The sequence below is a fragment of the Lipophrys pholis genome (assembly GCF_963383615.2).
Source record: "Lipophrys pholis genome assembly, chromosome: 17".
NCBI lineage: Eukaryota > Metazoa > Chordata > Actinopteri > Blenniiformes > Blenniidae > Lipophrys > Lipophrys pholis.
In genome coordinates this window covers 26230718-26253234 of record NC_137643.1, presented here as the reverse complement: position 1 = coordinate 26253234, position 22517 = coordinate 26230718, and the positions used below count along the sequence as shown (strand labels likewise).

Here is a 22517-nt window from a genome sequence, read left to right as displayed (position 1 = left end):
CAGCTGGAACAATGTCGGGAAAACATGTTCAAAGTTTCATTAACAGGAGCGTGTGGGAGGAAGGGTGGGGGTGTTTTCACAGGATGCACCCGGTTGGCCAGGAAGTAACTTTTACACACACACACACACACACACACACACACACACACACACACACACACACACACACACACACACACACACACACACACACACACACACACACACACTCTCTCTCTCTCTCCCTCTGTGCACCTCTTCCTGGAAATGATCACCTCGTGCGTGCATGTGCGTGTGCACATTGGGGTGATATATCTGGATGGTGGGGGCAACAAGCTGCAACTCAGTCAAGGAGAGACTTTTTTTTTCCCACAATCCACCTCTCTCACTTGAGCCAGCGGCCAACAGGGGGCACCAACACCACACGCTGGGGCAAAATGTGTCCTAACACCCTGCAAATGCTCCAAATTACCGCAAATAATCCCCCAAAGACTGCCCTAACAGACTGATAACTGCCCCAAAGCATGACAAAATCGAGCAGAATGAACTACCCCAGGAACTCTGAAACTGTCCCACACTTCATGTACAGACTGAAAATTGCAGAAAGAACTGCCCAAATTTCGTGAACAGACTCATAACTGCCCCAAACTTAATAACACACTGATAACGGCCCCAAGACTGACGAGGCAGAGAGAACTACCCCAGGAACTCTCAGACTGCCCCACAATTCACGAGCGGACTGCTAACTGCCCCAGCGCGAATCCATTTGCCCCCTGAGCTCCACTTTGATTAACATCAGCGTGCACAGGAGGGGGCGGGGCCGGGTAGCCGTGCACGCGCACTAATTCACCAGCGCACGCAAGCGCCTCATCCAGGAAAGTGAACACCCCCTCAGCAGGCTCACGCACGCGCGCCACACGCTCGTCCGCGTGCTCCCCGGGAAGAAGCTGGAACATTACCGGGACGTGAGGCGGAAACGCGCGAGCTCCTGGAGCCCCGCTGCTGCTTTCTGCTGCTTCTTCTTCTTCTTGTTTGTGCGCGAGGACGCGCTGCACGAGCCCGCAGGTAAGCACAAAGCTGCGGCCCGCGGACCCACACGAGGACCGGGACAGTTCTTCAATGTCACCCGGTGGAGGAAAAGGAAAACAAACATTTTCTTTTTCTGAGGTTTTGTTTTGCTCTGATTTGGATTGTTTTCTTCACTGAAGCCTGAAAAGGAAGCAGAACACTCCTCCTGGGCTCAGGTAAACTACAAGAAACTCTCTCATGAAGTTTGTTTCTTTGTTTGAGTAGTTTTCCTGTTGAACTCACTGTGGTTGATATCAAAAGCTGAACAACAGCCGCATGCTCCAGGCTGCAGTCGGTTACTATGGAAACTCAGTCTGCTACAACTATAAAACCATCATGGGTTGATTGTCGTCATGGTAACCTCAGAGTGAACAGGTGGTGAAGCCCTCTTCCTCAGTAAACATAGTCATCAATTCCTCAGAGCCCCCAAATCCCAGACAGTCCTCAGCCTCCTAGTCAAACAGTCTGTCTGACAGGCCATTTGTTTTTCCCTGTAGTTTGTCTGACAGGCTGTTCATTTTTCCATGGAGTTTCTCTGACATAGTTAGGCATTCCCTACAACTTGTCAAATAATTGTTTTTCCCAGTAGCTTGTCTGACAAGCTTATCTTGTTTTTGTTTGTCTGATACATTGCTTGTGTTTCCCTACAGTCTAACAGGCTGTTCCATTTTCCCCTGCAGTTTGGTAGTTTTTCTCAGTAGTTTGTCTGACAAGCATATAATTTCCCCCCTGCAATTTGACATGTTTGTTTTTCCTGCAGTTTGTCTGATAAGGCTGTTTGTTCATCCCTGTAGTTTGTCTGACAGGCTGTTTGTTTTCCCCTGGATTTTGTCTGCAGGCTGTTTGTTTTTCCCTCAGTGTGTCTGACAGGCTCGTTGTCATGCTGCCCTGGCCACTCCCTTCCCTCCAGCTCCTTCTTCTCCTCATACAATCAGCAGCGTTCTCCCTCTTGCCCGACAACACCACAGGTGGTCTCCAGGAGGTCACAGTGGCGGCCATCTTGCCACTGACAAACACAGACTATGCATGGGCGTGGCCTCGCGTGGCACCGGCACTGCTGGAGGCGTTGGAGCTGATCAACTCGGACCCTTCGCTGCTGCCAGGCCTGAAGCTGCGGCTGCTCTATGGAAACTCTGAGAACCGCGAGGGGTTCTGCTCGAACTCCATGGCGTCACTGGCGGCTGTTGACCTGCAGATATATCACGAGCCCTGGGCCTTCATCGGGCCCGGCTGTGACTACTCCTCCTCTCCTGTGGCACGGTTCACCACACACTGGGACGTTCCCATGGTGACCGCTGGCGCCCGGGCTTGGGCCTTCGAGAATAACGGGGCGGTCACCAACACTGGCCCCACTCACAAGAAGCTTGGGGAGTTCGCTGCCAAAATCCAAGAAGCCTTCGGCTGGCATCACCAAGCAATTCTTCTCTTCACCAACGTGAAGGACGACAACGACGACGGGCCATGCTACTTTGCCGTGGAGGCTCTATTCGAGGTTTTGGAAGCTCGGAACATTTCCACGTACCACCACCATCTGCATGACATCGACTACCAGGCCCTGGTCCAGGAGATCCGTGACAACGGCCGAGGTCAGCTCTCGTTCGGGTTTAGAGTTCGATTCCTCCACAGTCCTCAACGCAGGTTTCTCCTGTCTCCTGTCCTTTAATGACTGAGAAAGAATGAACAACCTGTGGACTCTGTGGACTATGGACTATATCGACTGTAGTCTGTAGACCGTGTGGACTATGGACTATGTCGACTGTAGACTGGACAGTGTGGACTGAGGGGGCTTTTCCACCAGAAAGAACCAGGTTCTAGTTCTGGTCCAGGGCCAGCCTTAGCACCAGTCCTTTGTCTTTCCACCACCAAAGCCCCGGTCAAACAAGGTCTAAACTGCTGCTACGCTGGTCCACCTTCATTGCTGGACCTGAGAGGAGCCAGACTGGGACCCGACGCGTCATCAGCTGGGGGCGGAGTTATCTCTGGAGTTATCTGGAGTTATCTCTGGAGGTATCTCTGGAGGTATCTCTGGAGGTATCTCTGGAGGTATCTCTGGAGGTATCCCTGGAGTTATCGCTAGCTAAAAGGTGGAGGAGAGGTTGAACCAGCTTTCTGAAAACTCCAGTGAACACGGAGCCCCAGAGTGGTTCTAGAGAAAAAAATAAAAATACGCGTGTGAACGATATAATAAGTCGTTCCCTGAAGTTAATAATAGGAGGGAACGGGATTATTTAATCTGCGTTCGCGGAGCCGCAGCTCTCGAGATGCTGCAGAGCTCCACCTGTCAGTCAGCTACGTCAGATAGAATTTAGAAGTAGTTTTCCATTGTAGTTTATTTTCCACACTTTTCATGGTGACATGATTCTAACTAAGGTCACGTCCAGGTCTTGTTTCACCTTCTGACCGCCGGCTGAGGAGCTGCAGCCGCTGAGCAAGGCAGTGTGAGGCAGCAGGGGGCGCTCCGCTCTACTCAGAGACGCTCCGATATTATTTTATAACCACAGAACTTCTTTCTAATGAAGCCAGACTTCTGGTTCCTCAGGAACTACTAAACAAACTACAAACTACTGGAAATGAAAACTTGGAGTTTTTAGAGCTAAAATGAGCCTTTTAATGGCTTCATGTGAATGAGAACTTTAATCAGAGTGGTTACCTAGGTTACCATGGAAACGGCTGTAGAGCAGTTCTATCATTCTACACCTCCATTCCTCCATGTTGAAGCTTTTGATTCAGACACGTCCAGAAATAAAGTGAAAGGAGCAGAAAGTCACTATGGAATGTTGGAACGGTGAAAAATAAGAGCCAAACTCATTCACACCTTATTATTCCCCTCTATGTCCACTCTGGAGCTCTGGACTAAAGCAAGACGGACGTGAAAAAACCCCAACAGAGACACAAGAGACATAATGTCTTCTGGCTCTTTGGTGCTTCAGAGGTTCAGGTCAGACTAGATGGAGCGACCCGGACTAAACCACTGGTCCAGTCCGTCTCCTGGTTCCTGGATGAGCCTTCAGTGCCACATTGGTGAAATCAGTGACGTTTCACGTTTTGGAGTGACGCAGTGACGTAGCTCTACTGGCTCCGCTAACGGTGGAAAAAGAACCGGTTCTTTGGTGGTGCTCATTTAAGAACTGAACTAGAACCTGAACTAGAACCTGGTTCTTTTTGGTGGAAAAGCCTTATGAGTGGACTAAAGGGCTAGTGGTTTTTAGGGATGGGGCCGATCCGATCCAGATTTGGGTTCCGATATCAAAGTAATTCACGGATCGGAAATTTCCGATCCAACCTGCGGAGATTTCTGATCCATGAAGCCTCGTCTTATGGAATCTCAGGAGTGCCAAAATTAAAAGGAAATAAATGTGGAAATATAAAGACAATTAATAATACAAAAAATATTCAAAAGTAGTCATATTCTTTTACTGTCTTGTCTTTACTTATTCCATTTTGTCAATGCTTCTCCTGTTTTGTCTTTGTCTTTTCCAGTTGCTTTTTGTCTTTGCATTTGAGTCAAGCCGTCTGGAAAAGACAAAAGCAATACAAAGCAAATCATCGAGGACTGTGGGGGGTCTCTCTGTTCAGGCTGACTTGTTGATACAAAAATATATTAGTGACAAAATGGATCCACATTTTGTCAGTTTGTGTTCTACAGTACTGCACTCTGTCATGCATCAGTTTAGTGTCTTTTTATTGGTGTACTCTAGTCACTGAATAATATCATTTAATGTATGATACTATTTATTTTTTGTAGAAGTTAAATTGTAAAAAACTCCTATTATGGTTTGAGTAGCCATTTTTAATTGGAGTCAAATATACCTCAAGTTTATTCAAAAAACAATTACAGAAACATATTACAATATATTTATTGGTCGATTGCATACATTACCCAAGTTTAGGAATTTCCGTTAAACTTAGGGCAAGTAAAAAGTTGAAAGCACTTGCCCGAATGTCAAGCCCTGGACTGTGTGGACTGTGTAGACCAGGGGTTCTCAATTCCGGGCCTCGAAGGCCGGTGTCCTGCATGTTTTAGGTTTCTCCCAGTTGCAACACACCTGAATCCGATAAGGGGCTCGTCACTTGGCTTTTTTACAAGCCAGACGTTGACATCAACATCAGATGGAGGTGTGCTGAAGCTGGGAGAAAGCTAAAACATGCAGGACACCGCACCTTGAGGCCCAGAATTGAGAACCCCTGGTGTAGACTATGTAGCCAAGGGGTGTCCAACCCTGGTCCTAGAGGGCCCTGGTCCTGCAGGTTTAGCTCTCTCCCAGTTGCAACACACCTGATTGCAATGAGAGGCTCGTTATTGGGCCTTTTCACAACCTTGGTGATGACATCATCATTGGAGTCGGTCACTAAAACATGCAGGACAGGGGCCCTCGAGGACCAGGATTGGACAACCCTGGTGTAGACTGTTTGGACTGTGTCTGTTGTTATTTCTCAGAGTGCTGAGAACATTTCAACTTTTTCCCACGTGTGTGTGTGTGTGTGTGTGTGTGTGTGTGTGTGTGTGTGTGTGTGTGTGTGTGTGTGTGTGTGTGTGTGTGTGTGTGTGTGTGTGTGTGTGTGTGTGTGTGTGTGTGTGTGTGTGTGTGTGTGTGTGTGTGTGTGTGTGTGTGTGTGTGTGTGTGTGTGTGTGTGTGTGTGTGTGTGTGTGTGTGTGTGTGTGTGTGTGTGTGTGAGAAAGAGAGGGTGTTTCTGTGGGCGATTTACAAAAACAACACGAACATGGAGTCAGCTGTACAGTCAGTGTACAGTGATTCACCTTGGAAACAATCTGGAACTGCTCTGAGGAGGACCTGGTCTGGAGGACCTGGTCTGAGGAGGACTTCTTCTTCTTCTTCCACTTCAGTGGTGTACACCTGCTGTCCCTGGGATGTCTTGCGGACTCTCCTGGTCCAGTTTTGGAAGGACGGCGTGGACCTGAAGGACTACGTCTTCTTCTTCATCAACCTGTTTGCAGAAGGTCTGGAGGGCGGCGGTCCCATCAGGCCCTGGTTCCGAGGAGACCCGGATGATTACGCAGCCCGCCTTGCCTTCAGGGTGAGTCCCAATTCTGGTTTTACTGCTCCACTTCCAGATCCTGAGCCAAACACCAGACCACATCCCAAATCGGATCCTGGTCCCAGAGCGGCTCTCTCTGCTTTCCCACAGCTTCTGTCACCACATTCTCAACCCGTCAGACCAGTCTGAGACTCAAACCAGACCTGCTGTAAAGTCTGCTAACGCTCACAGCTAGCGCTGACAGCTAATGCTAATGTTGCTCCTCTGATCTGAATGTTTGTTTCCGACTCTGCAGAGTGTGAAGGTCCTGACGTATCACCAGCCTCAGACTCCACAGTATCTGCAGTTTACTGGGATCCTGAAGAGGAATGCCAAGAAAATGTTCAACTTCACTATCACAGACTCAGTGGTACTGGTCCTAAACCTGGTCCTAAACCTAATGCCAATACTGATCCGGGGCCTGATTTCAGTCCTGATCAAACTGCTCTGTGGTCTGATGCGTTTGTTTCTGTCAGTACAACCTGATCGCCGGAGGTTTCTACGACGGACTCATGATGTTCTCCCAGGCCCTGAACGAGACGCTGAGCCAGCAGAGACCAGGGCCTGGGCCAGTGCAGAGACCCAGAGGGGACACAGTGACCCAAAAGATGTGGAACAGAACCTTTCCAGGTGAGGACATGAACCTGAAGTGATCTTGCACATTGAAGAATCCCTCCATGTTTGTAGTCCCACAGCTGTGTGCTCACTCCCAGAGTTCCCAGTGTTCTCAGTGATTCCCGTGGAGGTGAGGACTTAGTGTGTCCACCAGGAGTGGACACACTCTTCATTTTCCCAAGAGTTGTTTGATCGTGACAGCCAATCAGGAGTCTGCGGGCTGTGTGGGGTCGCCATGGGAACCGGAGCGGAACACACATGTTCTCATGGCTGAAGCGTGTTGGCGTGCTCATGTGAACCAGCTGTGGGAACCAACCAGTGAGCCACCCGGGAATCAAACCACCAACCCGGACAGGAAACACATCCAGCCTGTGACTCACTCTTCTCCCTCCTTGAGAACGAAACAAAATGTCTGCTCTCTGATTGATTCTCTGATTAGTTCTTTTATTGGTTCTCTACTCTCTGATTGGTTCTCTACTCTCTGATTGGTTCTCTACTGTCTGATTGGTTCTCTACTCTCTGACTGGTTCTCTACTCTCTGATTGGTTCTCTACTCTCTGATTGGTTCTCTACTCTCTGATTGGTTCTCTACTCTCTGACTGGTTCTCTACTCTCTGACTGGTTCTCTACTCTCTGACTGGTTCTCTACTCTCTGATTGGTTCTCTACTGTCTGATTGGTTCTCTACTCTCTGACTGGTTCTCTACTCTCTGACTGGTTCTCTACTCTCTGATTGGTTCTCTACTGTCTGATTGGTTCTCTACTCTCTGATTGGTTCTCTACTCTCTGACTGGTTCTCTACTCTCTGACTGGTTCTCTACTCTCTGATTGGTTCTCTACTGTCTGATTGGTTCTCTACTCTCTGACTGGTTCTCTACTCTCTGATTGGTTCTCTACTGTCTGATTGGTTCTCTACTCTCTGATTGGTTCTCTACTCTCTGATTGGTTCTCTACTCTCTGATTGGTTCTCTCCTCTCTGATTGGTTCTCTCCTGATTGGTTCTCTCCTCTCTGATTGGTTCTCTACTCTCTGATTGGTTCTCTCCTCTCTGATTGGTTCTCTCCTCTCTGATTGGTTCTCTACTCTCTGATTGGTCCCTGGGTGTTGGTTTTGTGTTTTACACAAACTGTTAACTTGTGAGAGAAACGTGGAGTGGAGGACAGACAGAAACACAAAGTGGACACAGTGTGGGATGGTGAGGGGTGATGTCCTCATTGCAACACTGCAGGAAGGACACAGCTGGAACCAAACAGTAATCTGATTACCTTCATTAGATTACCCGGTTACTGTCGCTGGAGCTGCAGATGAAACACAGCCATCCATCACTATGGGAGGTTCATCTTGTGTGTGTGTGTGTGTGTGTGTGTGTGTGTGTGTGTGTGTGTGTGTGTGTGTGTGTGTGTGTGTCTTAATTAGATTGAACAGCTTTCATGCTCTTAAAAACACAGAGTATGTTGCATATAAATCAGCAGCCATCATTCAGTCGGTCAGTGCGTCACAGCTCCCTGAGGCATGATAGGAAATGATTCTGAGGTCCTCTCCACCCACCTCCACCGTGTTCTGACCCGGTCACCATGATGACTGCGTTCATGACGACAAAGTGTTGTCCTGTTGATTCCTTCCCAACTCCTCACTGACGGCAATACTGTGGTGACAAGTTGTGTTGATATTTCGATATGATGTTTGGAGCTGTGGAAATTGAATTGAATGTTTTATTTGTCACTGTGATGACGAGTTGCCGTGTTTCTGTGTTTAGGAGTGATGGGCGAGGTACACATGGACGAGATGGGGGACAGAGAGGTGGACTTCGCTGTGTGGGACATGACCGATTTCGACACCAGCGAGTTTCAGGTGAAACATGACCTGCGATTCAGCAATCAGGCTCCACGCCATGACACTGTTGTTCACTGTGTGTGTGTGTGTGTGTGTGTGTGTGTGTGTGTGTGTGTGTGTGTGTGTGTGTGTGTGTGTGTGTGTGTGTGTGTGTGTGTGTGTGTGTGTGTGTGTGTGTGTGTGTGTGTGTGTGTGTGTGTGTGTGTGTGTGTGTGTGTGTGTGTGTGTGTGTGTGTGTGTGTGTGTGTGTGTGTGTGTGTGTGTGTGTGTGTGTGTGTGTGTGTGTGTGTGTGTGTGTGTGTGTGTGTGTGTTCAGGTGGTGTGTGTGTATAACAGCAGTATAAAACAGATGGTCCTGCAGAGCGGTCTGGACTTCCAGTGGCCCGGCGGAGCTCCGCCAACAGACAACCCCGAGTGTGGCTTCAAGAATGAAAACCCAGCCTGCCACACACGTACACACACACACACACACACACAGAAGCATCCTGGTTGTTACTCTGTGTAACCTGTAGCTGGTCCTCACAAACCCACAAGCTCCTGTTTTGTTTCGTGTTTCTTTTTTTCTCAGGTACCGTTACGATGCATCAAATGGTTGCCATAGTGATTTGCTTTGTGTTTATCATCTTCCTTATTGTCACTGTCTTCATGTACAGGTGAGAACCAGCACACACACTCACACTGTTTGTCACTTATCCACTCTCTGACAATCTGTCTCCCTCTGGTGGTGGTGGTATTGATGGCAGCAGCAATGTGTTGAGGCAGGAGGACTGAAGAGGGAGGAAGTCTGTTCCAGGTCGTCCTCCTCAGTGTGTCTGTTCTGGTCACAGGAAACTGAAGCTGGAGAATGAGCTTTCCGCTCAGCTCTGGAGGCTGTCGTGGGACGACGTGCAGATGAGCAACATGAATAAAGTCCTGAAAAGAACCTGCAGCAGACTCACTTTCTCCATGGTAACACACATTTTATAAATTCATTTTTAGTAGTAGTAGTAGTATTAATATTATATGGTTATTGTCTCTTTACATCCTCTCTATCTTGCTGTGATTTGACTTTTTCTTTTCTTTTAGAAAGGATCAAACTATGGTTCCCTGATGACCATGGAGGGAAACTTTCAGATCTACACCAAAACCGGATACTACAAGGTCAGAAAGGGCCTGCTGGTGATGTGATGGACAGGACTGTCCTGAGTCTGTCATGAGTAAACTGGTAACGGCGCTCATTTCATCTCCTGCAGGGAAATCTGGCAGCAATCAAATACATCAACAAGAAACGCATCGAGCTCACCAGGAAGGTTCTGTTTGAACTGAAACATGTAAGAACTCAGACCAACCAGCTGACCTGCTGATCTATTAACCAACCAGCTGATCTATTGACCAACCAGCTGACCTACTGACCAACCAGCTGATCTATTGACCAACCAGCTGATCTATTGACCAACCAGCTGATCTACTGACCAACCAGCTGACCTACTGACCAACCAGCTGATCTATTAACCAACCAGCTGACCTACTGACCAACCAGCTGATCTATTGACCAACCAGCTGATCTATTGACCAACCAGCTGATCTATTAACCAACCAGCTGACCTACTGACCAACCAGCTGACCTACTGACCAACCAGCTGATCTATTAACCAACCAGCTGACCTACTGGTTGACTTATCAGCTGACCTCTTGAACGACCAGTTGACCCATTGACTGGCCGGCCCACTGACCCTCATATGGACTACTTGCCGACCTTCATGCGTGCCTCTATGTTGAGATTTGAACCAGCAGACTTTGCGTTGATGCAGATGCGAGACGTTCAGAATGAACACCTGACCCGCTTCATTGGTGCCTGCCTCGACCCTCCGAACATGTGCATCATCACTGAGTACTGCCCCAGAGGTAGTCTGCAGGTATGGCTTGCCCGTGGGATTACCCCTATTACCTACTAGTACCCCTCTATGAGCCCTGTTGCCCCTCTATCAGCCTGTGGTCCCGCAGACTGTAAACATTATCTGAGAGTATTGTATCAATCGATATTGTAACCTAGCAACAGGAGAAGACATGGTGGATATAGAAAGCTGTAAGGCAGCTGTAGGACGACTGTAGGGTGGCTGTGGTCTGGTTGTAGGCTGCTGTAGGGCGGCAGCTGTCCAGTGGCTTGTAGGATGATTCTATAGTGGCAGTAGTGTGGCTGTAGGATGGATATAGGGTGATTACAGATTGTGTGTAGGATGGTTCTTTAGTGGTGTAGGATGGTTCTATAGGGGTTTAGGGTGGTTCTATAAGGGTTTAGGGTGGTTCTATAGTGGTGTAGGATGGTTCTATCGGGGTTTAGGATGGTTCTATCGGGGTTTAGGATGGTTCTATCGGGGTTTAGGGTGGTTCTATAGTGGTGTAGGATGGTTCTATCGGGGTTTAGGGTGGTTCTATAAGAGTTTAGGGTGGTTCTATAGTGGTGTAGGATGGTTCTATCGGGGTTTAGGATGGTTCTATCGGGGTTTAGGGTGGTTCTGGAGTGGGTGTGGGATGGTTCTATCGGGGTTTAGGGTGGTTCTGGAGTGGGTGTGGGATGGTTCTATTGGGGTTTAGGGTGGTTCTGGAGTGGGTGTGGGATGGTTCTATTGGGGTTTAGGGTGGTTCTGGAGTGGGTGTGGGATGGTTCTATCGGGGTTTAGGGTGGTTCTGGAGTGGGTGTGGGATGGGTCTACAGTAGCCCCAGAGTGGCTTTGGGAAGGTTCTGGAGTAGCTCTAGGCAGGTGTAGGATGGTTCCAGTGTGGCTGTAGGATGATGGTTGAATCGTTGCTCATCTGAAACGACTGAATAGCAATGTTGAACTACCAGGTGACAGACTTGTCCTGATGTATTTATCTTCCAGGACCTGATGGAGAGTGACAGCATCACTCTTGATTGGATGTTCAGATCCTCTCTTATCACTGACATCGTCAAGGTAACCACCTGTTGAGCTGAGCGATGGAGACAGCTGAGACTACAGTCTTGTGTGTGTGTGTGTGTGTGTGTGTGTGTGTGTGTGTGTGTGTGTGTGTGTTTGTGTGTGTGTGTTCCAGGGGATGGCCTTTCTCCACAACAGTGTCATCGTCTCCCACGGCAACCTGAAGTCCTCAAACTGTGTGGTGGACAGTCGCTTCGTCTTGAAAATCACTGACTATGGTCTGCAGAGTCTGAGGACCAACTGCTACACTGAGGACACACACGCTCACTACGCACGTAGGACACACACACACACACACACACACACACACACACACACACACACACACACACACACATAATCTGCTACTGCTGTAAAAGTTGTCTGTCTGTCTCTGAGGCTGCGTCGCTCACAGATCTGCTGTGGGTATGATTTTACTGTTCCCTTGATAAACATTAACACCCCATGTAGTCGTCTGTCATCAGGCTTGTTCTCATCGCAATAAAAAAGTTTTTGTGGCACTAAAAAAGGCCTGATTTACCTTTGTCACTAACCCTGAGCCAGTTTGTGACAAACCTCTGTCTGTTCCCACAGTGACAGCAGGACGGGGGTGGGTGGGGGAGTCTGCTGTCAGATTGCTTCTCTAGAACACAGCTTGTTCTCCAGAACACAGCTTGTTCTCCAGTACACAGCTTGTTCTCTAGTACACAGCTTGTTCTCTAGTACACAGCTTGTTCTCCAGAACACAGCTTGTTCTCTAGTACACAGCTTGTTCTCCAGAACACAGCTTGTTCTCCAGAACACAGCTTGTTCTCCAGAACACAGCTTGTTCTCACCGTGCGACCTCTGCGCAGACTGCTCATGCTCCAGAGCTACTGGGCGCTTGTGTGAGGAGATCCTCCGTCTCCCGTCTGAACAATCACAATTTAAAAGCAAATAAAGATCCAGAGGCTCAGAACTCCTGAAGTGAAACATAAAGTACTTTAGGAAAGGTGGAGAACGCCGGGCAGCAGAGGTGGAGATAGTTTCAGGATCGTTACGTTATGGAACGTTAAGGAAGTGAGCCGATTGTTCTCGGCTGGTGTGTGTGTGTGTGTGTGTGTGTGTGTGTGTGTGTGTGTGTGTGTGTGTGTGTGTGTGTGTGTGTGTGTGTGTGTGTGTGTGTGTGTGTGTGTGTGTGTGTGTGTGTGTGTGTGTGTGTGTGTGTGTGTGTGTGTGTGTGTGTGTGTGTGTGTGTGTGTGTGTGTGTGTGTGTGTGTGTGTGTGTGTGTGTGTGTGTGTGTGTGTGTGTGTGTGGGTGGTTTCTTTACAAAAAACCGCACCACCAATTTGTGGCCCAACATGAAAACTACATTGTTCTCACGGTTTCTGCCGTTACCGTGGAAACAGACATCGTTTTAGGAAATGCAAATACAAAAATGATTTGTTTTCATTTGAAACGTAAACGTGGCCCCAAGCACATCAGAACGTCCCACGCCACTTCGTCTCCTGTTTCTTTTTACACTCTGGAAACCATGGTAACCAGCGTTAGCGCGTGATTGGCTGATTGGAGAGGGAGTCTCTCAGTCTCCTATCCTTCCATGGGGACACTTCTGATTGGCTGTCTGTGTTAGGAGACCAGGAATTTTCAGGTTTAGGATTTCTGCTGGCCCTAATTATTTGTGACTTATTGATAATGCTAATTACTGATGCTTGTTATTAATGATAACTATTGGCTCCACTGAACCAGGTAAATTGTGGACCTCTCCGGAGCTGCTGAGGATGGACTCTCCTCCCTCCTGTGGGAGTCCGAAGGGGGACGTGTACAGCTTCGGGGTGATCCTGCAGGAAGTGGCTCTGCTCCGGGGGGTTTTCTACCTCCATGATCACCCACTCACCCCGAAAGGTCCGTGCACACGCCCCAGGATCAAACCCACAACCTCACCACACACACACACCCACACACACACACACACACACACACCCACACACACACACACCCACACACACACACACACACACCCACACCCACACCCACACACACCCACACACACACACACACACACACACACACACCCACACACACACACACACTACCATGTGACGTTGTTTTTACGATATGATAAAATGGGGATGGAAATGTTTGGGTTTTCTATATGCTCACTAACAAGTTATCTGCGTACAAGATTAAACAGGGAGGGAGTGTATCCCACCAAGAGGAACCGTTGTTCGCCCCCTTGTGGTCGGTCTGGAGGAATTGAAATGACCGATGTGATATGATCATAGAAGGCCTGGCCAGTGAGCAGTGATGGACTGTTAGTTTTGTTTTCATCGGGTTGTTGAGAACTTGAACAGTAAAAATGTTGGGTTGAGGGGAAGAGGACATCCTGTCTGTATGGATCCAGATAACAATTAAAGTCTCTTCTTAAAGAAACTAACTTGTTCATCATCTGGTATTGTGTCAAACACAGAAAAAGGCTGAGTCCTCTGAGTTTGGTCCAGAGTTACAGAAAGCACATCGACGTGTACAGTAACTACAATGGACCTTCAGTTGGACTCAAACCATTATATTAGTGGTAAGGATAACCTTCAGAGTTCTTCCTCCACTAAAGCCTTCGTCTTTACATGTTGTCTCATTCTCTCGTGCCAGGTGAACCCAGCCACGGTCGTGATTGGTTTGGAGCCCTCTGGTGGTTTAGACTGCAGAGTGCGAGGTGCTCTATCAATCAAGACGTGCTTACTGCAGTTCTCAGCCCGCAGCAGTTTGGGAATTAGAAGAGTTCTCTATTTTTCAACATACCGATTTGACGGTGTTCTTCCTCTTCATCAGAAATGTCTGCTGGTGGCAGATGACTGGTCTCTATCTCAGCTCGCGTTATTGAGGCGTGACCGACCTGTCACTGTTGACAGAGCAGCCACGCCCCCGCTCTGCGTCCACTCCGTCAGGACACTGCTCTGGGTGTGGGACAGCATCTCTCGTTCTGGTTCCTCATCCCCGGGCCTCACTTCATCATCTTCACTGTCTCCATAATCCAGCACTTGTGGCGGTTTTGGAATTAAGATAGAGACACAGTTTGTCTCTGTGTCCTCACCGATGGAAGTCATTTTCATATCTACTGTTTGTGCCTGGATTGCCCCTTTTAGTCTGAAAGCTTGAGCTGCAGTCTTTTAGAGTCCTGGGAGACAGTGAGAGACCATTCCAAGGCATTCAGTCATTGATCATGGTCAGCAGTCCGGTTTCCTTTGGTTGTCAGTCTTTCATTTTGCGTCTGCTGAGCGTCCGAAGGCTCTGGAAAGTCAACTTCAACTTGTCAAATCGATCACTGAAAGTCTACAGAAGCCAGTCGGATGTTTTTTTGCTAAATAAGCTGTAGTTCCTCTTCCACGCCAGCTTGCAGCATTCTCAAGTTGGTCATGATATCTGAGTTATGCAGTGGAAATATGGGGAAATAATTTGAAATCACACATTAATTCGTATTTGTATACCTATTGCCATCTTATTTTTAAACTTTAAAAATATAAGATACTGACGACCTTAACACACGAGCTGTGACGTATAAAGAGTATCATTACAACCTTCCACCTTATATCCAGAAAACGTTTCGACATAGAGAGAGTCGCTATAGCCTCGGGGGTACTGGCTTTTTTGTTAAAAATAAGTCAAGAAAAAATAAGAGTAGACGCAGATGTCATGCTCAAAACATTTAAAAGATGGTTTAAGCTCATCCTTTTATAATTGTGATAATTAATATCTAGCTCAGGAAGGATGACACTAAAATTCACTGTGTTCCCTTAAAGGACAGCTAAAATGAGTTTTTTCAGGAATGGCAAAGAAAATGCAAGTCTCCTCCGAAATAGACATCACTGATACGCCTATCAGTTTTGAGAATTAACTGTTTTTGTTACTTCATTTGTAGAAGCTTTACTTGTATTATGAATAGGGTTAGGCAAAATCCGTTTAATAATGAGTCACAAATTATGACAAAGGATGTTGTGTTATTGACAGAAACGGTTCTGTGTTTTGTTGCATTGTGTATCTTGTTGACTGCATAATCGTATTTACTTACGACGATTAGCAGCGGCAGCGCCGGATAAAGAGCAGCCACCATTGTTTCAGACAGTCTCCATTGTAGTGTAGCGGCGAATCGTATATTCAGAAAAACAAGGTGGCGACTTCTGCTGGTCACAGGATCTATGACAGCATCACTGTAGGAAGGCAGGAGACAATAAGAAGGATGTGTGTACAGTGTAGCTTCATGGTTCCCCCCATGTTCCCCTCTCAGAGATCATCCAGGCGGTGGTGCAGCGTGTCCCCGCCCCCCTCAGGCCCTCGCTCTGCGCCCACAGTCACAGTGAGGAGCTGGGCATCCTGATGCAGCGCTGCTGGCACGAAGAGCCGAGTGAGAGACCGGACTTCAACACCATCAAGATCCTGCTAAGGAAGCAGCATAGGTGGGGGGGCGCAGGGGGGACAACAGGGGGACACCTTGAGAAGTGTCCATATCTTTCCTCGGCTCTACTGAGAGTGTTGCATGAATACAGCCGGGTTTCTCTGCCACCATCGTCACAGTTTAATGCCCCCTGAAGCTACACCGTGACTTCTTACATAACGTCACTAAGCTTCGCTCCTATCGATCCTCGCTCACCAACTTCTATTGTTTAGGGACTTTAACATACACAAGGATAATATCGGCCTTCCAGAGAGTTCTCATCATGCATGACAAGCTTCAAGTTCAGGAGTTAACCACGCCAACCTCACTGCTAATAAACTCCACATAACTGACCATTTCCTGCCTTCATTGTCCTTCCATAACGGACACCATGGTCCATTGGGTTAAAGATTAAAACAATTGATGTGGGTCTGCACCTCTCCTCCACTACCTTGTTCCCAGAGTCTTCTCCTAACCCCGATGAACTATTTAATGATTTAAACAGAACTTTCAGCGGTCTAGCTCCAGTCAAAAATCCATCTGTTACCTTTTCATTAAATCTCCCCCCATTGTACCCTACCCCACAACTCCAGTCCTCCACAGCTCAAGGTCAGCAACTCCAGTGACTATACAATATCAGGTCTCACTATGGACAAAGAAAAGTTCAAATCCCACACATTACACTACAAGCACTCAATAGCTCAAACCAACTCGAACTCCTCCCGCCTCCCCTGTACTCATCTGACAGCTGGAGCTCTTGATTTTGCTTTTCAACAATGAAGAACCCTGAAATCCACCGACTTTAAGACCCGATTCTTCACCTCTCTCCTCCTCTGGAAACTTTCCTCACTGTCAGCCATTCTCTAGTGTCAAACTCCGAATGCCTTGAAATCTCAGACAGCTATGTAGAGCCCGTCCCTACAGCTCTGGACATATCCTACCTCCCCTCTCTCCTCCCCTCTCTCCTCCCCCTCATATCTGCCGTCATCCTGCAGTCACTTCACTCTAGAATTGTTCCGACACCATTTAAAACCATAGACGTCTCCCCAGTATCGAAAAAACCTGTTTCAGATCCCAACAACTACAAGAGCCTCAGCACCATTTCTATCCCTCCTACTTCTCATTTCCAAACTCCAACAACATTCCATTTAACTCTGAACAGCCTCTCCGAGCAGGTCCAGTCTGGTTCCCACCCAGCCATAGAACAAACTGCTCTCATCAAAATCACGCCGACCTCCTCGTGGCGGCTGATTCTGGCTGATCTCCATTCCAGTCATCTGAGTGCAAGTTCTCTCACCGTCCTCCTCAAGAGATTGTCTTCCATTGACATCTCTCATCCTATCGTAGGCTTTTTCCACATTCACCTCTCGGGTCCCCCCAACTCCAAATCTTCAGAGAAGTTCCCCCGTCTCCTCCTGTTTTCTCCTTTGTCCTATCTCCTCCCGTCTCATCTTGTCTCTCCCTGTGTCCTCCTCCTCCTCCTGTCTCATCTTGTCTCCTCCAGTGTCCTCCTCCTCCTGTATCCTCCTCCTCCCGTCTCATCTTGTCTCCTCCTGTGTCCTCCTCCTCCTCCCGTCTCATCTTGTCTCCTCCTGTGTCCTCCTCCTCCTGTATCCTCCTCCTCCCGTCTCATCTTGTCTCCTCCAGTGTCCTCCTCCTCCTCCCGTCTCATCTTGTCTCCTCCTGTGTCCTCCTCCTCCCGTCTCATCTTGTCTCCTCCTGTGTCCTCCTCCTCCCGTCTCATCTTGTCTCCTCCTGTGTCCTCCTCCTCCCGTCTCATCTTGTCTCCTCCTGTGTCCTCCTCCTCTCGTCTCATCTTGTGTCCTCCTCCTCCCATTTCATCTTGTGTTGTCCTCCTCCTATCTCCTCCCGTCTCATCTTGTCTCCTCCTGTGTCCTCCTCCTCCTGTATCCTCCTCCTCCCGTCTCATCTTGTCTCCTCCGATGTCCTCTTCTCTCCTCAGAGGTTATGGTTCCAACATCCTGGACAACCTCCTGTCCCGTATGGAGCAGTATGCCAACAACCTGGAGGAGCTGGTGGAGGAACGAACTCAAGCGTATCATGAAGAGAAACGCAAGGCTGAGAACCTACTCTACCAGATACTCCCACAGTAACTATACTCCCTCAGTAACTATACTCCCTTAGTAACTACACTCCCTCAGTAACTATACTCCCTCAGTAACTACACTCCCTCAGTAACTATACTCCCTCAGTAACTACACTCCCACAGTAACTATACTCCCTCAGTAACTATACTCCCTTAGTAACTACACTCCCTCAGTAACTATACTCCCTCAGTAACTATACTCCCACAGTAACTATACTCCCTCAGTAACTATACTCCTCAGTAACTACACTCCCACAGTAACTACACTCCCACAGTAACTATACTCCCTCAGTAACTATACTCCCTCAGTAACTACACTCCCTCAGTAACTATACTCCCTCAGTAACTATACTCCCACAGTAACTATACTCCCACAGTAACTATACTCCCTCAGTAACTATACTCCCTCAGTAACTATACTCCCTCAGTAACTACACTCCCACAGTAACTACACTCCCACAGTAACTATACTCCCTCAGTAACTACACTCCCTCCGTAACTACTCCCTCAGTAACTACACTCCCTCAGTAACTATACTCCCTCAGTAACTATACTCCCTCAGTAACTATACTCCCACAGTAACTACACTCCCACAGTAACTACACTCCCACAGTAACTACACTCCCTCAGTAACTATACTCCCTCAGTAACTACACTCCCACAGTAACTACACTCCCACAGTAACTATACTCCCTCAGTAACTACACTCCCTCAGTAACTATACTCCCTCAGTAACTACACTCCCACAGTAACTACACTCCCACAGTAACTATACTCCCTCAGTAACTATACTCCCTCAGTAACTATACTCCCTCAGTAACTACACTCCCACAGTAACTACACTCCCACAGTAACTATACTCCCTCAGTAACTACACTCCCACAGTAACTACACTCCCACAGTAACTATACTCCCACAGTAACTATACTCCCTCAGTAACTATACTCCCACAGTAACTATACTCCCACAGTAACTATACTCCCTCAGTAACTATACTCCCACAGTAACTATACTCCCACAGTAACTATACTCCCTCAGTAACTATACTCCCTCAGTAACTATACTCCCTCAGTAACTATACCTCACCACTACAGCTATTAGTCTGAGTTGTGTTACTAAGTTCTGTTGTGTCTCAGTTCTGTTGCTGAGCAGCTCAAACGAGGAGAGACTGTTCAGGCTGAAGCTTTCGACTCCGTCACGATCTACTTCAGTGACATCGTGGGATTCACCTGCCTGTCAGCAGAGAGCACGCCAATGGAGGTCCGAAGTACCTTATTACAGGACAAGAGTACCTTATTACAGGACAAGAGTACCTTATTATAGGACAGTAGAACCTTGCTATGGGACAGTAGAACCTTGTTATGGGACAGTAGAACCTTATTGTAGGACAGTAGAACCTTATTGTAGGACAGTAGAACCTTGTTATGGGACAGTAGAACCTTGTTATGGGACAGTAGAACCTTATTGTAGGACAGTAGAACCTTATTGTAGGACAGTAGAACCTTGTTATGGGACAGTAGAACCTTATTATTGGTCAGTAGAACCTGATTGTAGGTCAGTAGACCCTGACTATAGGTTGAATACAACCTGACCTATAGGTGTGTATATGGTAGCTGCAAGTGAAATAGAATCTAAAAAACATCCGTGAGCTGATAGACGTCAGTAGAACTCAGCTCATTCTAATTATTGTGATGGTTCCTCTTGCAGGTGGTGACCTTCCTGAACGACCTCTACACCTGCTTCGATGCCATCATTGACAACTTTGACGTATACAAGGTGAATCTACTCGCGCTGCTCACAGTCCCGCTCCACGCTGACATTGTGCTACAGGCTAACAGTCTCTAAGAGTGGCTGTGAATAGAGTGATGTCATGGTCAGCAGCAAAAACGTGCAGTGTACCTCAAGGCAGCATACTTGGTCCATTGTTGTCTTTACTGTATGTTAATGACATGAAATCGGCAGTAACTGTGAGCTCCTTTTTATATGCAGACAATTCAGCTCTTGTGGTGTCAGGAGAAGATGTACAGGTCATAGAACAAACCCTGAACTGAGTTCTCCAACATGTACGAGTTGATAACAAATTGTCTCCATCTGGGTAAAACGGAATCGATCCTGTTCACCTCAAAGCCCAAATCAGTCAAATTCAAAATGTAAATATCCAATGTAATGGGACACAAAATCTTCCAAAAACAGAATATCTTTGATAGGCTAATCATGTTTCTGGTGAAGCTATGGCCCAATCAGTGATTCAGAAAGTCGGCTCAAAGACAACATCTCTGGCCCGTAAATCAAAATACCTGGAGGTTATTGGCTACTGCTCTGGCTCAGTGTCACTTTGGCTGTTCCGGTTCTTCTTGGTACAGTGATCTCACAAAGAAAAGCAAAGCATAAACTACAAACTTGTTAAAACAAACTGACCTGTGTTGTACTAAAACTTTCCTCGTACACACATTGACCTCACTCACTTTACTCAACTAAACTGTTCCCAATAGAAAAATGTGTTGTACAGCTTGAACTAAATCATATCCACCAAATTGTTAAAAAAAACATCCCCTTCTCATCTCTCCTCATTTTGTTCCACTGTCCGCCACCTCCACAACACCAGAACTCCATCAAGTCCCGGGTCACTGGCCTCCCCAGATTAACACCACGCTGGCTTCGAGCAGTTGAACAGCTTAACCACACATTTCCAATCCAGCGCCAACAAACAGGCTTTTAAAAAACAAGCCAAAAGGTTTTTATTGGAATCCATACAAACTACTTATTACTACCTATTACCAAATTGTGACGCATAATTTATATTTCTCATTTCATTTAGTTTTATTCTTATTTATATATATATATAGAGAGAGAGAGAGAGAGAGAGAGAGAGAGAGAGAGAGAAGGTGCTGTCAATTGATTAAAAAAATAAATAATTAATTGCATCGTTTTTCTACTTAAGACTGAAGCTTGTAGTGGATATTTATTCAGGGAAAACCATGGAATTAATGTCAACTCAGCAGACAGAGACTATATTTAAATTCAAATTCAATGTTTTTATAACGTCCCTTTAGCTTTGTGCCAAACGGTTTCTCTCTAAGATCAGCAAAATAATAAAAACATAAATTAATTAATAAACCTCTCACATAAGTCTGGGTGTTGTTAGAGTGCAAGTCCACCACTTTGAGAATTTTAATATAGTGGCAAAAATATACTGTAATATCCACACACACACACACACACACACACACACACACACACACACACACACACACACACACACACACACACACACGAGAGAAAGAGGAGAAATTAATATTTTAGCAGTATTTCCTCCAGTTTTAGCAGTTTGGTGGCTCCTGGTCAGCCAACATGGCAACCTGCTGTTTTGCTGCAGAATTACTTCTGTGGTCGTTAAATTCGGCTTTTCAAAGTAAAACTAATGACTTTTACTTTCTCAATCAGCCGTCAGGAAACTTTTTAAAGCGAAACTTCTACCTTAATTTTATTCCACTCGATACTGTGCTGCTCTGTAGTCACGGTGCTGCTCTGTTGTCACGGTGCTGCTCTGTAGTCACGGTGCTGCTCTGTAGTCACGGTGCTGCTCTGTAGTCACGGTGCTGCTCTGTTGTCACGGTGCTGCTCTGTAGTCACGGTGCTGCTCTGTAGTCACGGTGCTGCTCTGTTGTCACGGTGCTGCTCTGTAGTCACGGTGCTGCTCTGTTGTCACGGTGCTGCTCTGTAGTCACGGTGCTGCTCTGTTGTCACGGTGCTGCTCTGTTGTCACGGTGCTGCGCCCAGAGATGCTGCACACGCTGCTGCTCCGGTAAGGGAGTAAATAACAAAAAAAAAGAAATAAACAAAACTACGTTAATTACGTAGGTTTTTTTTATCGAGTGAAGCGTTTCAAATCAATTAATTAAATGAACTCTGTGGGAGCCAAGTTAAGTTTATGCAAGTTTAAGTTAAGTATAGTGCATATTTTGTTTGAAAGTTCATGTTTATTGAAGAAATAAGTTCATAGAACATTGTTAAAAGTCAGTTAAGATTCATTTGATGTTATTTGTTTTTATTTGGAAAGTATTTTGGTATTTGATAGCTGTGAATGTGAAAAAGTTTCTGTCACTTTAAGAAAGAGAAGTAACTGCATGCTGGGATATAGTGCAGACGTGAATGTGGTCAGCTGTGGGATAATCAAGGATGGAGCCACACGGTTTTCTTACCGTAGCATGGTATAGTTTCATTAGGAGAACTTAAGTTTTAGAAACATCCTCTAAAATAGATTTTTTTATTTACTTCGGAGTGCTGTGGAAGTTTTTCCTTTTTTCAACTAAACATGCACGAGTAAGCCAAAGGCAATATATTCCACAAGTCATCACATTTGTCAGAAAACCCGCTCCACTTGGATTCAAGACTACAAGAAATGGATTTCAACTGATTCAAGTGAAAGTGATCATGAGTAAAGTGGAAAGTTCAACTCTGTGGAAAGGCTGATATGCATTAACGAGCTGGATGCCAGGATGTTTCTTGCTGTTTAACCAAGCTCCTATGTGGAGGGAAACTATCAAACCTGAAT

At 46.8% G+C, this 22517-nt stretch overlaps 1 protein-coding gene across 3 annotated transcripts in view; it reads left to right on the top strand.

Moving 5' to 3' along the window:
* The first annotated feature begins 801 nt into the window (after window positions 1-801).
* The window catches only part of npr1a (natriuretic peptide receptor 1a), a 32299-nt gene continuing 10583 nt past the window's right edge, over window positions 802-22517 (top strand). Inside the window, exons 1-19 of one of the 3 annotated variants that reach the window (XM_080485373.1) lie at window positions 802-1223; window positions 1886-2633; window positions 5894-6084; window positions 6341-6454; window positions 6561-6714; window positions 8455-8549; window positions 8848-8983; window positions 9100-9184; window positions 9359-9479; window positions 9597-9671; window positions 9764-9841; window positions 10322-10426; window positions 11393-11464; window positions 11583-11742; window positions 13176-13331; window positions 15709-15877; window positions 17819-17965; window positions 19099-19222; window positions 19670-19738. In XM_080485373.1, the coding sequence (XP_080341499.1) occupies window positions 1928-2633; window positions 5894-6084; window positions 6341-6454; window positions 6561-6714; window positions 8455-8549; window positions 8848-8983; window positions 9100-9184; window positions 9359-9479; window positions 9597-9671; window positions 9764-9841; window positions 10322-10426; window positions 11393-11464; window positions 11583-11742; window positions 13176-13331; window positions 15709-15877; window positions 17819-17965; window positions 19099-19222; window positions 19670-19738 (2757 nt within the window). In that variant the 5' untranslated portion in view covers window positions 802-1223; window positions 1886-1927. The remainder of the gene's footprint in view (window positions 1224-1885; window positions 2634-5893; window positions 6085-6340; window positions 6455-6560; window positions 6715-8454; window positions 8550-8847; window positions 8984-9099; window positions 9185-9358; window positions 9480-9596; window positions 9672-9763; window positions 9842-10321; window positions 10427-11392; window positions 11465-11582; window positions 11743-13175; window positions 13332-15708; window positions 15878-17818; window positions 17966-19098; window positions 19223-19669; window positions 19739-22517) is intronic. The other 2 variants (XM_080485375.1, XM_080485374.1) reach the window with 2 other exon arrangements.